This window comes from Talpa occidentalis, unplaced genomic scaffold (assembly GCF_014898055.3).
Source record: "Talpa occidentalis isolate TD23 unplaced genomic scaffold, MPIMG_talOcc4v2.1 talOcc4.9, whole genome shotgun sequence".
Lineage (NCBI taxonomy): Eukaryota > Metazoa > Chordata > Mammalia > Eulipotyphla > Talpidae > Talpa > Talpa occidentalis.
Window position 1 is genome coordinate 62,045,922 of NW_023605305.1, and position 18,324 is coordinate 62,064,245.

General features: G+C 42.2%; 1 protein-coding gene and 1 non-coding gene across 4 annotated transcripts in view; both read right to left on the minus strand.

The window, feature by feature from the left end:
* FGGY (FGGY carbohydrate kinase domain containing) overlaps positions 1-18,324 on the minus strand; it is a 401,889-nt gene that overhangs the window by 359,391 nt on the left and 24,174 nt on the right. For all 3 annotated transcript variants that reach the window (XM_037498322.2, XM_054690943.1, XM_054690944.1), the window contains exons 3-4: positions 16,252-16,363; positions 9,987-10,138 (exon numbers count right to left, since the gene is read on the minus strand). In XM_037498322.2, coding sequence (XP_037354219.1) covers positions 9,987-10,138; positions 16,252-16,363 — 264 coding nt within the window. The remainder of the gene's footprint in view (positions 1-9,986; positions 10,139-16,251; positions 16,364-18,324) is intronic.
* LOC119237408 (U6 spliceosomal RNA) lies at positions 10,574-10,680 on the minus strand. Its single transcript, XR_005123333.1, has one exon. It is a non-coding gene; the product is annotated as a U6 spliceosomal RNA (small nuclear RNA).

The window sequence follows — 18,324 nt, forward strand, 5'->3', positions numbered from 1 at the left end:
CCCAGAATCCTGGCTCGACCATTCCCTTGTCCTGTAGCCTTAAGGAAACTACTTAAGGCCCCTGGGTCTTGGTTTCCTTATCTGTATAATGACCTAATAATGCTGTGTCACTGAGGGACACAGATGAGATGGTGCATAGGAAGCCCCCTAGTACAGTGTTCTGCAGAGAAAAAAAGCACATGAAGTAAAATATCCTATGCTAAATACTTAAGTATTGTCAACCAGAACATGTAGCTATGACTACAAGATTATTTTTTAATGGAAAATTACTAAGCAGTAATAAAAGCGTGAGGGTTGTGCTCTAACAGTAGAAAACTATTCCAGCCATGGATAGTATCCCATTATTCATGTTTTTGTGTGTGCAGCCGGTCTTTTCTTCTATACTTATCATTTCTAAAAGCAAGTGCATTTATAAGCCTGCACATTCAGTCCTGTAATTTTTTCCTTTTAACGGTATAGTGTAAAATTCATTGTTGCCATACAAACAGTTATTATCTAACCAGTGCATATGCCAGGCTGATATTTTTAAGTCATAAAACAGATTGTGTCATGCCCATGCTTAAAATCCATCAAGCATCTCTCACAGCTTTAGAATAAAATCCAAACTCCTGCCTGTGGCCTCATGGCTATGAGTGATCTCTCCCATGCCCACTTCTCCAATCCACCTCCTCCTCTTACTCTGCCTTACTCAGGCCCTTTGCCAATCTCACAGGTGTTCTCCTCCCTTCAGGGAGTCTGCTGCTCCCTCTTCCTGAAAATCTCACCTATCAGGTCAAACCAAACCTCCAAGAGAGAACAAGCTAGCCAGGCCAAATGTGTTCATCTTTGCTTTTCCTCCACAGTATTTTCCAGAAAACCAAAACCAAATCAATCTCTCTCTCTCTCTCTCTCTCTCTCTCTCTCTCTCTCTCTCTCTGTGTGTGTGTGTGTGTGTGTGTGTGTTTTCTGCCTCGTAATACAAAAATCTACATTTCCATAGCCCTCATCTGTCGTGCTCACTGTGGCACCCCCAATACCCGACACAGTGTCTAGCATGAAAAAGACAATCAGTCCTTGTTAAATGAAGAAAATGAATCCCCAACCCATCATTCCCAGCCTCAGACCCTCCTGAAGTCATTCCTTACAAATTTCTACCCTGAACTAGTTTATTCAAAACTTTGCAAGACAAATACTTGAAGAGGCAGTAGAGCAAAATGATGATAAGACCATACTCTGGACCAGAAATGCCAAAGTTCAAATCTCAGTTTTGTCATATTTTTTAACTGAATAACCTTAAGCAAGTTGCTCAACATCTCTGAGCCTGTTTTATCATCTATATAAAATGATAATAACTCCATAGAATGGCTGCGAGGATTAGATGAGCTTAATGTGGATAAAAATACTAGATAGTAAGTTCTATATACAATTTAGCTATTGTTTTCATCCATTTCCTGGCTCTGTCCTTAATGCTTAGGTAGCCTGTATCTTCCCTCTGCAGATGGACTACATTTTGTGAAGGTAGACACCACTTCTGGGTTCCCACAGTGAAGTGCATGGGCCTCGAGAAGGGGCCTGCACAGAGCTGTGGGCTGGCTCTTCATGTGGCTTTGCCTACGTGGTGTGTGGCCATGACTAAGTCATTTCACTTCTTTGAGCTTCAGTTTCCTCATCTGTAAAAAGGAGATAACATCTACCCACAAGACCGGTGTGAAAATTAAATAATCCATATGAAATGAAAGAATGCTGGAGCTGGAGGCATTTGTGAATTTTAGGGAAAACAAGGTATTCACTGACTCAGTGGGATTCACTGCGCAGAGCCAGTGGGATTCACTGCTCACCCTGGGATGTGGGTGTTACACTTAGGCTGTGAATGATTCAAATGAATGAATGACTGAAAATGCATTCTGTATTCTACAACTGTGATTATGTCAACAACATTGTGGTAGTTTTTAGATGCTTTCCATAGCTACTTGTCAAACAGGAAAAACAGCACTCTTCACAGCCCAGTCCATGAAAGAAGGTATTTTATTGTTTAAAACGGTCTCAATTCATGATAGGATGTTACTGACAGGATAACATGATAAGATTTACCTATCAGTAAAAATAAACACTTTTGAAAAAACAATAAAAGTGAAAAGTAAACTATTTTAATACCTACTACATAAGCCATTGTACAAATAGCTCACTAAATTTGTGGGACAATAATCCCACAAAGTTGATATTATCCTCATTTTATAGCTAAGCATATTAAGACTCAGAAGTTGATTTAGTTTCTCTATGGTCCAAAATTGATAAATGGTGGAGAAAGATTCAAATATAAACAGTGACACTGTACTTTGTTACACTACTTCCATCTCCCAAGTTCCTCCTAGCTCTATTGCTAAGATCTGCAGAATCTAAGAGGACAGTAGTAGACCCTGAAATGGAGCTTAAAGCCAAATAACTATTAGAGAAACACTGTAGTTTTTATCATATTGCCATTCAAAAAGAAATGATGTATTTCAAAGAAAGAAACTTACAATGTTTACCTTTCATAAAGTTTCAAGTTTATAAGAAATCTAAGTGAAGAAAGATATGTTACTATAGCATCAAGAAGAATGGAAGAACAAGGTCAGACAAGGCACAAAAAATGATTTGGGGCAAGCCTCTTATTTTAGAGAAGGGACTAGAACAGGCTTTTCTGACCTCTTAGAGAGTTCTCTTTTTAATACTTCCTACCACGAAACACTCAGCTGCCACCTTTCCCAGTCAGTATGAAGTTATCAAATCACCTCCATACACACCAAGCACCCAGATTCCTCCAAAGAATTTACATATACAGGAAAAGGCACGTAAGAATAAGAGAATCATTTACTCATTTATCCAATATGTTACTGGGAACAAAAGCAGAGGGGCATGGAATGGGGAGCTGGGAGGGGTAGATTTATTTTCTAAGCTCATCAACAAAATCCTCCAACATTCCAGCCAGTTGGTTCCAGACCTTTGGAATGAACAATGAAAACCTCAAACTATAAAGTGATTAGTTTCCTACTCTGCTGACAAAGGCAAAAAAAGGCAATGAGTTAAAAGACTGATCGGAATATCTCCATGCTGCCTCTACATGCTAGTTAATTATCTTCCATTAACACTTGAGCTGTCAGGACCAGCATCAGCCCGTTAACTTTCTTGACCTTCCTCAGTCTGCACCTTGTTACCCTATAATGTTTCGTGTTTATAAAGATAGGAAACTCCAGCTGTTCCCAACTGACAGAACTTAATTTACATTTGGCCTTCATTAAGATGAGAGTCAGAATCATTGAGACCAAATGGAAAAGCCAGACTGCTGGGGGTTATGAAAAATTCAAATGACATTTTTCCTTTTATCTGACAATTCTTATTAAGGAGACATACGTCAACCTGAAACACATAAACCTTAAATATAGAGGACATGATTAAAATTCCATTTTGCAGAACTAGGACCCCAGTGACTTTGCCCAAGAGCTACGGTGGTCCTAGTATATCACTTCTGTCTTCTGGGAAGTCTGAACTCTAAAATCTGCCCCACTCCCTCTGACATCTGATTCCAAGCTAAGGAGAAGCTGCACATGAATAATAGCACCGAGGTGAGCGGTCAGTTCTGAATCCATCTAGCCCACTGTAAGGAGAGGATGGACACGGAGCAGGTTTTCTAGGATCCAGCAGACCGGATAAAGGAGGAGTCAGGGTCCTCATTGGTTTTTGCAGGTCTTTTATTGGGGTTCACCAGGCATATGGCAGGCAGGGGTGGCCGGGAGGCTGGAAGGCTTCTCAGGCCCCAGCAGGTCTTCACTCTGGGCTCTCCGGCCTTCTCTCCGCTTCTGCTTCTTTTGCTTCTCTCTCAGCGTCTGCTGCTTCTTTCTCAGCTTCTCTTTTGGCTTCTGCTGGAGTCCCCGCGACACCGCCCTTAAAAGCCCAGTCTCAGCCCAGGTGAATCCCATCTACTTGTGCCCACACCCTACTCCAGGTGCCCGCCATCAGACATGCATTCAGGGCCGCAAGGATTCATCCTCTATCCTGATGGCGGAAGGACAGAAAAGCCTGATACCTTTTAACTTACCTTACAGTCCACCCCCTCAGGGTTTTCTGCCATACAATCTACATATATACAATTTTCTTAGCAAACATAAACAATGCAGCCATGGCCCACAAAAGCAAATAGATTACAATATAACAACATACAACAGAACACAAATAAGTCCAGGCAGGGGACCAACCTAGTGGCAAAAGACAATTATTGGTACCAGCAGATGAGCCACCAAATCTGCTGCCGAAGGCACTGCTCATGAGAGGGAGGGGAACCACTCACGGCATCTACTGTAACACGCCAGGAACCGTCAGGCTTCCTGGCCTTTTCTGGCTGTAGTCTCGGCTACAAGCCACACACCGCATCCACCCCCAGGATGCACTAGCTCTGGGACTGGTGATTCTATTCTGTTGGGGTAATCGCCAACCCTCAGGGTTTCTGTCTGCAGTTGCTCCAACGCTCGGCTTTCATAGCCACCAATGCGACTCACAGACCCCTGCACTCAGGCCAACCCACTGCACAAGCACATGGGTCGGGGATCCTTGGATCCAAACTCTACATTCAGCTTGAGCTCCACCCCAAGCCACGTTCCCCACCCGTCCCCCAAGGACGGGTTCCTCAGCTCCTCACCCTCACTCGACAACGAGCAGGGCATCACCCACAGGTGATTTTACGAGACTCACTGGCCTTCCTCAGCTTAATTAGTGCTTAATAGCGACTCAGGGCTTCCCAAACTCAGCATCAGCACCAGCTTTTGCCTTCTCAGTTGGCTTTTCTCCTCCGCCTGGCTGCTGGGCATACACAGGCTGCTTTTGGCCATCAAGGCCCACTGGCCACCCCCAGATTCCCATCTCCTGGGGTTTTACAAACAAAACTGTTCCACCCCTAGGGTCCCAAAACATATCAACCTGCAAGGTCTTCTGCCTTCTGGAGGGATTGTCAGTCCAACTCCATTAGTCTAAGTCCATCAGTCCAAGTCTATTAGTCCAAGTCAATTGGCCTCTCCCTGCATTAGCACTGGTGAGCTCCGAATCGTGGTCCTCTCTTCCCCGATGATTCTGCTGCCTCAGGGGTCGTTGGCTGGTCCTCTTGGGCATCTCCTCCAAGCGAGGTCTCATCCTGCAGCTCCGGAACTTGTTCATCTCCTGTGCCACCATGACGCCTCCAGCGTCGTCACAGGCAGTCTGTTACTCCTCAGTCTCTCCAGGTCTTTGGAGGGCTCCATACCCGTCTGCATGGATCATCCTGCCGACTTACACCAATTGTAGGGTCAGGAATGACACAGTGCAGGTTTTCTAATATCCAGCAGACCGGGTAAAGGAGGAGTCAGGGTCCTCAGTGGTTTTTTGCAGGCTTTTATTGGGGTTCACCAGGCACATGGCAGGCAGGGGTGCTGGGGGGCAGGGATGTTGGGGGGCTGGGAGGCTGGAAGGCCTCCCAGCCCCCAGCAGGTCTTCACTCTGGGCTCTCTGGCCTTCTCTCAGCTTCTGCTTCTCTTGCTTCTCTCTCGGCTTCTGCTGTTTCTTTCTTGGCTTCTCTTTTGGCTTCTGCTGGCATCCCCGTGATGCCGCCCTTAAAAGCCCAGTCTCAGCCCAGGTGAATCCCATCTACCTTTGCCCACACCCTACTCCAGGTGCCCGCCATCAGGCATGCATTCAGGACCGCAAGGATCCATCATCTATCCTGATGGCGGGAGGGCAGAAAAGTCTGATACCTTTTACCTTACCCTACACCGACTACTCCTAGCCAATCAGTCTCAATGTCCTGCTGATTTTATCCCCTACAGACTTCCAGAACCCACCTCTTCTCCTACCCACACAGCCTAAAGCAGGTCTCATTGCTTCTCACGTAGAATGTTGCAGCAGTCCCTTACTCTCTCAAATGATTCCTAATTATTTACTCAGTACCTACTGTGTGCCAGGCATTTGATTAGAGGCAGGGATACACGTCATGAAGAAAATGGATGGGACTGCCATCCTCCTGTGGATTACAATCGATGAAGAGGCCAGGGTGATATGAATCATCACATAAACTGACATTACAATTACAATTTAGAAAAGATACAATGAAGTCAAACGAAGAGTGCAATGACAAGAGACTTCTGATTTATTTGAAGGTCAGGAAAGGCTTTTCTAAGGAAAATAAACCTGAGATGTAAATGATGAGTTAGAATCAGTGGTGAAGCGTGGGAAGAAAATTCGGGGCAGAGGCACAGAATCACAACATCGTCAAGACCAGTAAATTTTGTCTTTAATGATCCAGAGAGCAAATGCAGGCAGTTTTAGGCCACACAGTCTGTCTCAACTATCCAGCTGTCATTGTAATGCAAAAGTAGCCTTGGACAATATATAAACATAATAGTGCATCTGTGTTCCAATGAAACTTTGTGGCCTAAAATTTTAATTTCATTTAATTTGCACAAGTTCCAAAATATTTTCCTACTTTTGCTTCTTTTTGTACTATTTGAAAATGCCTAGCTCCTAAGCCAACCAGCAATAAGCAGAAGCTGGGACAGGGCCTCTGGGCTGTAGTTTGCCAACCCCTCACTAACACTCTGAGGTGGCAAAGGACTGGGTGTGTGTGAGGCACGCCAAATGGATCCCTGAGGTTGATGAGAGGGAGCAAGATGAGGGACACACAGTAAGGGGCAAGCAGAGGGTAAGAATGGCATCACAGACCATCTTGTGGGCTGTATAATGTATTCTGGAATGTACTCTCTGAGCAAAGTCAAGCCAACAAAAGTGCCATGATCAGGGAAGTATGAAAAGGAGTTAACTCTCACATAGAGACACATTTTCTCACCCCTAAACCAATCTCTTTGTTCCTGCCAAAGACACCCCCCCACACACACTTAAAAACCATCAACCAAGTTCTATGACCAAATAAGCCCTTAACAAACTGAGCCTGAGCTACTTGCTGGGCTCCATTTCCTGCTGTACTCAGGGAAGCACCAGGCTCATCTGCTACCTACTTACCTTGCCATAAATGAACCATAGTCTGTCTCTAGAATAACCTTCCAGTATTCTCTTTAAGGCAAGACCAGTATCTATTCATATCACAAATAACTCCTCCAAGAAGTAAATTATTTTCATTGAAAGCACTTTGCAAATGCCTGTATCAGGCGCTTAGCACATCTGCTGATGGCTCTGTTTCCATGTCTAGCTGCTCCACCCACCCCACACCTTGGAGCCCTCCTCACTATCCTCAGTGGACACAGGTCAAGGCTGAGCCCTCTTTACGACCACGTCCTCAGTGTTCATCACACTGCTGCTTCACAGCATGAGCTCAGTAAAGATTTGGTTTATTAAGAAATGAATAAAAATTAAACAAAAGACAGCCCAATGAACTTAGCATAGTCTTGAGTTCTAACTGTAATTGTGCTCTTGAAGCACTCTACAGAACATACCTAATGTCCTGATGTCTGTCCCTCATAGACCCATTAAGAAGGTGGTAGAATTTCCTGACTCTCCACAAATGACATTTTTCAGGACACAAGCACAGAGCATTTAGAACCGAGAGTGGTCTTATAGTAGGCTAACAGACTTCAACACCAGCATCACCTGGGAGATACTAGAAATGCAGTATTTCGGTCCCTATTCCAGGGTTACCATCGGGTTGTCAGAAAAGTCATGATGCATTTTCACTTGAAAGAATACGTCATAACTTTTCCAACAGCTCAATAAATCCGGTCTGCAGATTAACAAGCTCCAGATGATTCATTTACACATTAAAGTTTGAAAAGTGCTATAAGCCATCTTGGTCAGGCTTTAAGAAGAAGATGCTGAAACTGATTTTAGAAGTATCTTTGATTTTTGAATTTGTGATCAAATTCAAAGTAATCTGAAAGGGATTCTCAGTAAGGGATTCTCAGTAAGAATCCCTATGCAGTTTAAATTAAAAAAAGAGTTTAGGCTCAATCTCCAAATAGCTAAATATATAGTGAGGCAATGTTTTAGAGCCTTACTCAGAAAGTTCTGATGTGAAATTGATTAGATCGATGGATGGATGAATGAATAGATGACCTTAGAAGATCATAATCACCACCATGCAATCTAGAACTTAATTATTTTCTGTGGGTTTTATTAGTGCAGTTTGATCTCCAGAGCACAATAGTTAACTACTCTGAGATCTATATACATACATAGTGGATGTCTATTTATATCTTCTGGGATATATAGCACTGAGCTGGCCACAAAGCAAGAGCCCAACAAGGCCCTGATCATGCACCAAAGACCACCTGCCACCTCCTCACTTAATTCAGTACCACTCTTCCTTACCTATGGCCACGAAGGGTGATCTATGCAAACATCTGTTCTGTGCACCATGTATAGGCTCACTCAAAGACCACCCTCTTCGTTCCTGCTCCTTCCTTACTTTGGCGAGCTTTTTTTTTTTTTTTTTTGTGGGACCCTTGCTGGCGGCTGGGGAACGAACCAGCACTGCAGAGGCTGCGGGAAGCCTCGCAGCCCAGTGCTCAACCGCTGTGCCACCAGGGGAGGCCCCTTAATTTGGCAAGCTTTAACAGAGGGATTATAGTTCTGCATGACGTGATGGGATAGGCAGGGATTTGGAGTCTAGTAGACCTGGGTTTAATTCTGGCTCTCCCAACTGTCTGGGAAAAGTCATCTACCTTCTCTCTCTCAGTCTGTCTCTCATGCTCTCTACCAGGAGAGCTTACGAGGATTAAATCAATGAAAGCCCATGTAACACACAGAGTATGGGGACTGTGCAGGGCATTTCTACATTCCAACTTGTATGTCAGCATTTATTTGGATCAGGTTTTCAAACTGATTCAGTCCAATTCCTTCACTTTATATAGATGGAGAGAAAGGCCTGGAAAAGCAAGGGTTGGAATGAGAAACTTTTTGCCCCAAGTCACACAATGCATTGTTAATAGAGAATTAGAAAACTAACCCCTGCCCCCCAACCCCTGCCGCTTCTAGGACTGTTTTCAAACTCTTAGCCACCATAAAAGCCTCTCTGAAAATTAAAACTTAGAAAACAGTACAATACAGAGGGAGCCAAGCCTGCTCTGACTACTGATGCCCTTTTTGCTTATCTCCCTTCTGCCCCAAGGTAGCAATTCTGGGACAACTTCTCAGCACCCCCCTAAGCTCACCCATCCCCGTATACATTTTGAGTAATTGAAAACTCAGCCCATATGAAACTCAGAGCCAGTGGGCTTACTCATTAGATGGATTCTCTCCTCCCCAGACCACCAAGGGGTTTTTAAGTCCCTGAGGATCCCAGAGGACTTGAACTTTCCAACACATCCATCTCTAATGGGAACCATTAAGCTGACATCACCATTCTCCACACTTCATAACATCTGGAAATAGGAACCACCTGCCAGTGCTTGGACAGAGATCACCATATCAGTTCAGGACAAGGAAACTTAAGTTCAGGTAAGATGACAAAGGAATAACCTATAATGCCAACAAGGCCAGAGATTAATCACTGGGGATAAAAGTGTATAGAGAAAGAAGGTTCTTATCATGAGATCTGGACTTCAATCCCAGCTCTGTCTCTTTCTATTGCAATGGTAATAAATCTCTCTGAACTTCAAAAGAGTACTGGATATTAACAGAATCGATTTCTGAGTCAACCAATCTTAGGTTCAAATCCTGGCTCTGTCACATCCTTATTGTAGCACTGGGGATGAGTTTATCTTTATTAGCTTTACTTTTCTTGTCTACAAAACACACACACAAACCCTACTTGATAGGGCTGCTGTCAGAATTGAAAGAGATAACCTATGTCAAAAGCTATCACAGCCTTGCATGATTTAAGCATATAAAAATGGGAATAATTTAACTGCAACCTAATCAATAAAATGGAATCAACCTTCCTCAAAGAAGTGCTGGGGAAAATCAAATATAACAGACTTTAGCAGGGTGTTGGTATAGACAGAGCCACAATAAATGGAATCCTCTACTATTATTATCCTCTCAACCCACTCACTCACCTCTTTCAGCCACAGAAGCTTCGGGGCCTGCATCTCCACAGACATCACCCCTCCGACGTACTGCAGGACGCAGTGCTTGGTTTCATTGATCCTTTGCACTTGGCTGACAGCTCGGTGGTCCAGCCACATGATGATGTTTCGACGGGAATCTCCTAGCAGCAGAAACACATAGATGAACACACTGTGCCTACTTGCCTTTACAGCAATTATGGATTTCTAAGAACAAAGAGCTGCACAAATTCTGTCATTCATGGAGCCTCTCTGGTTGCGCCAGGGGTTAAGGACCACATTATGAAGCAATCTGCAGCCTCTGAAGCACAATTTTGAGTTCGATCCCTGGCCGGCCAGAGAGAAACCCACATGGTGAAGCAGACCTCTCCTGTCTCACCCACTGCTCCCCGCAGCAATATATTTCAGTCAGTCTGCCTGTTCTGTAGTTAAATGTGTTTCCTGGAGACAGCAAAAGGTTGGGTGTTGTTTCTTAATCCAGCCTGCGACTCTGTGTCTTTTTATTGAAGAGTTTAGTTCGTTTACATTTAGAGTTAATATTGATATATTGGTGTCTGTATTGCCATTGTTTATCTTTTAAAAACATGGAATGCTTCACAAATTTGCATGTCATTCTTGCTCAGGGGCCATGCTAATCTTCTCTGTATCGTTCCAATTTTAGTATATGTGCTGCCGAAGCGAGCACTAGTCTGCCTGTTCTGTTCCCCACTCTGTCTCTGGTGAACCCTCTCACCCCCTGCTTTTCTGGCCTGTACTCCAGCTCTTGTATGCATAAATAAATAAATCTTTAAAAAAATAAATAAAAGTTGGAAAACTGCTTCTTTAAAAAAAAAAAAAAAAAGAATTCTGTCATTCATAGAACTATGAGCAAGCAAAAGGGCCACCAAGGCTGAAGAGTACACTCTACCCAGACCCTGGACTTTCCTTCAAGAGATGGGTTTCTTGACTACAGCCCCAGGGTTAAATGTGTACACTAACCCCAGCTGACACTTCCTACCAATTAGTTAGTACTCATTCTCTCTCAACTTCTTCTCTCTTTACCTACCCCTTATGGTCTAGAAAAATATTCTGGCAATGTATTCAGGAAAAGAGCCTAGAAAATAAGCCTATAATAATACTTTGACTTTTTAAGATCTGTCTTCTCTAAATATGAGCACATATTTTGTCAGTATAATACATATGAAACATCAAATCTATCTACACATTGGGTTTCATTTGCTTATAGTCCCACTTCTAGTTGCTTTAATTAAAATCAGTTTAGTTTTCTCCCTCATTCAGTTGGCTGGTTTGGTAGAGACAGAAGCACACAAGTTTTGGAATCCAGCAGATTAAGGGGGATACTGACAGTTATAGGCAGAGATATACTGAAAAAATTAATAAATCTGTCTAAGTCTCAGAATCCTCCTCTATGAAGTGAGGACAGCAATAGTTAATATTGTATAAGAATTACTGAGAACTTTCATTTACTAAATGAGAGATAATGTACAGAAAAGATACAACAAATACCTATCACAGTAAAGCCCCAGGAGGCATAAAACATAGTAATGGGATTTGAAACCAGCTGGAAAGAAGTGTTGGCACTGCTCTCTCACATCCAACTTCTATCATCCTACAGCCCACATAACAGCCTCTGTTAATTCATCAAGTACCAGTGGGCAAGTGAGAATTCTTTATAGAGTCCTGTGCTTCGTTAGCTGGCAAAACACAAAGCAGCAATGAATCCACTTAAATACATTATTTTATGGCAAAATAATAGCAGAAACTCTGTAATTTTGTAGATGTTTATAACCCTTGTGTGTTTATGTATATGTGTATGTATATGTCTATGCCCCAAGTCCTGTGCCCAACATTTTATACACATTATCTCCTTTAATGATGTAGGTCATTGCCAATGGCAAACTACTCTGAGGCTGAAGACAAGCCTATCTCACAGCTGAGAAAAGCACCAAGTGTGCTTTGAAAACAGATCTATGCAGGGAATAAATACATCAGGAAAATGAACTAACTAGAGTGACACACATCCACACGAATGGTGAAAGCAGCTGGGATATTTGTAAACACCATAGATATTGTTGTCTTTGCAGGTACACAAAGTGAGAGAGCAAAGGTCACCTGCCAGGCAGAGGGAAAGCCAGGGACAGCATGGACTGAATGTCAAATACTGTTTTCTCTGTAACAAAATAAAGGCTTGAGTCAAATATGGAAAACTTTCCTCTGTCTTTCCTTTGTAGTGGGTACATAGGAGTTTTCTTTTCCAGGTTTTTTAAGAGGATTTTTTTTTTTAATTTAAAGGAAAAAAAAAAAAAGACAATCTAAGAAAATACCTATATTAGGCCATTGTGAATTTGGAGAGACTTCAGGTCCCATGAAAGTTTCTCAAACAACAGTAATTCTTTGAAAATGAGAGAAAATATATTAAGACCTTCCACAGACCCATCTGAGTTTGTTTTTTTAACAGCTGAGTGATTCCACTGTATAACAGTGGAGCTTAAAGCTCTGGTTCTCAGCCCCCAGTTGTGCATTAGAATCATCTGAATAGTTTTAAACATACTGCTGTCCAGTTCTCATTCCAGAACCATCACCAAACCAGAATGTGGGTGTGTTGCATGCACGCACAAACACATGCACATGTGCATGGGTATATAGGTGTTGAGAAGGACAATATCAGTATCGCTTCTTAAATTCTATATAGGATGTATGTGCAGAGGCTTCAAGACCTGTTAGTAAACTTTCAACCGCAAAGATAGTTATTACTGTCTCTTTATGAAGAGATTCAAAATGCTATCAGAAGGACACAGAAAGGATTGTGCAAAAATGATGATTATTTTTATTATGAATGTTAATAATTTCCCTTTTAGACAAAAATCAACATCTAATCTTTTTTCAGTCCTTACAGAAAATCACAAATAAATAACTCTACTGAAAGTTTATTTAGTCTTTTATTGAGCACCTACCACATTCCAGGCACAGTGCTTGGATAAAAGAAGAATGTGCCACAGTCCCTGCCCTTCCAGGGCATGTGGTTGAACAGGAAAAAAAAAACCAAAAAACAGTTTATATGGTGCGTTGGCTGCCAGACAGAAGTACTGGGCAGAAAGGAGGAAGAACACAGAGAAGTGGCGAGTTAGCTGAGCCTGGGGCTGGCCAGACAGTTTCCAAGAGGCAGGGAAGTTTTAAATTAGTTCTGACAATGATTGGCCATTGGTGAGTCAGGTGAAAGGAGACCAGGGAAGGAGGTCTCACACAACAGACAGCATGCTAAACAGAGCAGAGCCACGAGGATGTCATATTTTAAGAGAATCAGAGGCAATTTGGTCAAGCAGAATTTGAGTTACAAAATCAATTTACCTAAGGGCAGACTATTCATCTTTGTATTCATTTAATTAATATTTTGAACACCTCACAGGAGGTGTTCCAGACATACTTTACATGAACTAACAAAAACATCCAAATATGAGGTTTCTACTCCCTGAGCCATGAATTATCATCAGCCTGGTTCCTCTCCCTCGGAGAGCTCCCATGGCTGCAATGCCCCTGCAGTTACAAGTCTGGTGGACTGCAGAGGCAGGAGGCAGGCAGCAAGGGCAGCACTGTCCAGTCTCAGCTGCTCTGATCTTCAAAGGAAGAAGAACAAATAAGAAAAGGCCAACACTGGGACTGCTAACATAGGCAATGAGTAATGTTTCAACTATTGCCCCTAATGTGGACTTCACTTACTTGAGCTTTTTGTTTACTTTTCTTTTTTTTTTTTTTTTTTTTGGTTAATATCTAAAGACGGTACCAGTTTTCCAGGTGCGTAGCTATGGTTTCAATGGCAATGGCTAAGTCCATGACTCTGCATCCTGCTCCTTACTATCACTTTCACCCACCAATCAAGACTGGTTTCTGCCATGTAGATCAAAGAGGTCTGTAAAGAACCTTTAAACCACCTTTAAAATTCTATTTTCAGTTTCTAGCATAGGCTAATTCATTTAAGATCAAACCCAAGCTTAATATAATCTGTTGAAAGGTAGGAAACTGGTAAGGGGCACCTGTGGTTAGGTGCATCTGATGAACAGGCACATTTTAACCTTCTAGGTGAAGTAAATATATTTCAACACTTTTAATTAGGGTCATAACCTAGCTTCCCTCTGAATAGAAGACCTGTTAACAGGAGGCAATTCTATCTACAATGAGAAAAATGATGGCATCCAAAGAAGGTGGATATCTTAGCAGATTTAGCAAGCAACTCTCTTCTGCAAGTGTTCTTATTCCTGAGAATTCAACTGTCCATTTATCTGTATCCAGCAATTCTCCACACACTAAAATTTCTGAGGAAACTTTTTTTAAAAGCTGGTGCCTCTTCCCAAACTAACTTAATACAAATCTTTGGGGTAAGACTAATGAAGAAGTCTTACCCATAGTTAATGCTAATATACAGATTGTACAGTAATGTATTTTAACAGATTAGGAGATACAGTGTTGTTGGAATTTATGGCTCTTAACAGCTAAAGTCCCACCCAAATTGAGAACTCCTCCTATAGCATCCCTGACAGATGACTACCCGACCTCTACTGAAAGCCAATAAAGGGAAAGCTGACAGCCTCCCAGTGTGGCCAACAAGGCTAGCCCAATCCATGAGAGAGTGCTGGTTGCTGTGCTGAGCTGAGGCCACTGGTTCAGCCCCCCCTCCCCTGGTCTCTGCCCTGGTCCAGACTGTGCAGCCCTGCCCTCCTGGGCCAGAACAATGCCAAATGAGTCGGAATGGTCACTAAGAATAAGGACCATTCATATGCAGTTTTGAAGTCTCCACACTTAATAAACAGGCCTTAGCACATAGTAGATGCTAAAAAATGTAGCAAGCAGTGGGGAGAGAGGGGGGGAGGGAGAGAGAGAGAGAGAGAGAGAGAAAGAGTGCGTGTGTGTGTGTGTGTGTGTGTGTGTGTGTGTTAGAAGATGGTCATAATTACCACTATGGTCTAAACATTCATCCTTCTGCCTATCTTCTCAGCACACGTAATTCATAAATATCACTTTTCCATGCATTAAGCCTAGAGGAGGGAGTGGGACACATTCTGTCTACTTGAAGAATTTACAATCAGATGGAAGAAACTTTTCTGAGTATTCACTGGTGCTAGGCTCTCACTCAATTCTCACAGCAAAGCTACTGCTTCTAGTTTCACTTGTTTCAGAAGATAAAAGTAAAATATGCAGAGGTTAAGGTACTCACTCTGTGTGTCACAGTTCGGTAGTAACAGAACTGAGATCTACAATCCGCTTGACTTCAATTCCAGGGTGTCCCATTCACACACCAGTTAAGAAAGGCACTACAACAGCAATATCTACCACTAAAGGTTCTCCCACACAATTTAGCCCAAACATGTATGTAGTGGCTAGCTTGGCAACAAATAACTGATGATGCCTAGAGCTGCATTCCTTAGATGGTGCACTGATTTCCAGTGTACTACAGTTTCCACACTCCCAAATGTCTTCCATTCATTAAAAGGTTAAATATTAGTTGAAGTTTATCTCTACATATATGCTTTGATTTCTTCAAACCTGACCCACATTACTTATTTACAGTACCTATATGAGTAAGTACAGACTATTGGGTTTGCAACTGCAAGGCTAACACTACCAGCTAAAATTCCTCAAAAGGATCATATCCTTGCACATTGTGAAAAATTTCTGAAGGTGGACCTGGGTGGCACTTTACATTTGAAACAGGTTATTACTGTATCTACTAGACACAGTAGGCACGGGAATGTCCTTTGTTCTGGCTACTGAAAATAGAAATCATCTGTTTCCAGTTTCTGTGTGATACATAGTCTTGTCTGCCTTGTTTTATTTCCTTTCAGGAGACTAAGATCACTCAGTTACATGAATGTGATATCGGAGCTGCATATGGAAATCAACTGCAGACACTGAAACTCCCTTCTTAGAAAACACCCAGACCACTAGTCCGTTCAGGGCTACCCATATCAAGCTAGTCACCCAATGTCATTCTTTCATTAAGCCCTCTACTATGAGTCTCGTGTTTGATGAAGCCAAATCTCTCTCTAACTCAGACCCTGATGTCACCCTACTCATACCAATTATTCTCCAAGCTTTTAGCCTCTGGGACATGATTGTTGGCTTCCACACCCGATCTCTAAACACAAGTGTAAGTGGTAAGAGACATCCAACCTCACATTCCACCGGGGCCCTTTGTATTGACAAGTCAAGTCTGCTCCAACCAGTCTCCCACCACAATGGAAAGAAAAAACAATGGTCCTACCTTCATGGTTTACTGGTAAAGGACGAAACTGTTTATCCAAAACCACCAGAGAACATGTGGCATCAAACCCAAGACCTCGAACTTGATTTAAATCGATCCCTTGTACAATTTTCTGTTTCAAAAACAGACAAAAACATAAATTATAATGCCAGGATTTTAAAAGCTTGAAAACAAGTTATAACTAGAAAGAAATGAATGACAGAAAAAAAAAATAATCCTTGCAATAAAAAAACAGATAAAAGTTCAATGTCACTAAAATATCAAAAGATCCTATAAATTAGTAAAAGACAACCTATCAAATTGAAAATTAAGCAAAGGACATGACAAGTCACATCATAAAATAAAAATAGTCAATGAGCATATGAAAAGTTCCTCAACTCTACTACATTAAATAAATTGAAATCACCAACGTTCTTCCTTGTATTGGCAAAAATGTAAAGATTAATAGTATAAAGTAGTGGTGAGATATGGAAAAGTGGACCTTCTTGAACGCTATTCTAAGAGTATAATAATTAATTACAAATTTTAGAGAATAATTTTATAGTATTTATTAAAATTAAAAGCATGTAGGGCCTCCCCGTGGCATAGCGGTTGAGTGCTGGGTTGCGAAGCTACCCTCAGCCTCTGCAGCACCGGTTCGATCCCCAGCCGCAGGGCGAGGGTCCCATATGGCACGCAGACCTCTCCTGCTGCCCGCTGCTCCCTTCAGCAGTGTACTTCGTCAGTCTGCCTGATCTGTTCCCCACTCTGGCTCTGGTGAATTCTCTCACCCTTCTGTGCTTCTGACTGTACCCAGTGCTTGTATAAATAAATAAATAAATCTTAAAAAAAAATTAAAAAGCTTGTAAAACCTTTGACCCACCAACCCCACTTTTAGGAATCCCTTGTAGCAAATCAAAGGCTATGTAAGTTTACATGAAGATGAGGTGAACTGTAATACTGCTTAACAACACTTAAAAATTGTAAAGTTTTTGGGCCTCCCCGGTGGCGCAGCGGTTGAGCGCTGGGTTGCAAAGCTGCCCGCGGCCTCTGCGGTGTCGGTTCGATCCCCGGCTGCTCCCCGGCCACCGGAGGAGGGTCCCGCATGGCGTGCAGACCTCCCCTGGCGCCCGCTGCTCCCCTCAGCAGTGTACTTCGGTCCTTCTGCCTGCTCTGCTCCCCGCTCTGGCTCTGGTGAATTCTCTCACCTTCCCGCGCTTCTGGCTGTACCCAGTGCATGTATAAACTAACAAACAAACAAACAAATAAATAATAATAACATGCCTCTATAAAAAAAAAAAATTCTAAAAAAAAAAATTGTAAAGTTTTTTATTATTATTTAAAAATTTACATCTGATATGTATATAAAATGAGTATTTGACAGCCACTAAAAAGAAAGAGAAAAAAGCAATTTCTGGATTTGGTGGTATGATGAAGTCAGTAAACTCTCTTAGCAAAATAAAAGCATTAAGCATTTATTTATTTATTTATTTTTAAAGATTTATTTATTTAGGCATACAAGAACTGAAGTACAGGCCAGAGGTGTGGGGGGTGAGAGGATTCACCAGAGACAGAGTGGGGAGCAGAACAGGCAGACTGACTGAAATACACTACTGAAGGGAGCAAAGGGCGAGACAGGAGAGGTCTGCTGCTCCATGTCCCTGGATGGGGATTGAACTCATGCTGCAGAGGCTGCAGATAGCTTCACAGTGCTGTGCTTAACCCTTTGCGCTGCAAGGGAGGCCCAAGTATTATGCCTTTAAAGAGCAAACTGTATCATTCCTACACAAACTCTGTAAGGATATAATGAAGGAGGGAACGTTTTTCAACAAAATTTACCCGGCCAGTACTATGCTGATACCAAAAGCCAAATAACGATATCAAAAAAGAAAGAAGGAAAGGAAGGATGGAAGGACACTATAGATCAATATCTACAATGAACAGAGGAGTCAAAATTCTTCCCAAAATACTAACAAAATCTTGACACATTTAAGACATGCATTATATACCGTGATCACATGTGATTATCCCAAGAATGCAAAGGTAATTAAATATCCATAAATCAACTAATGTATAACACATATTAACATAATA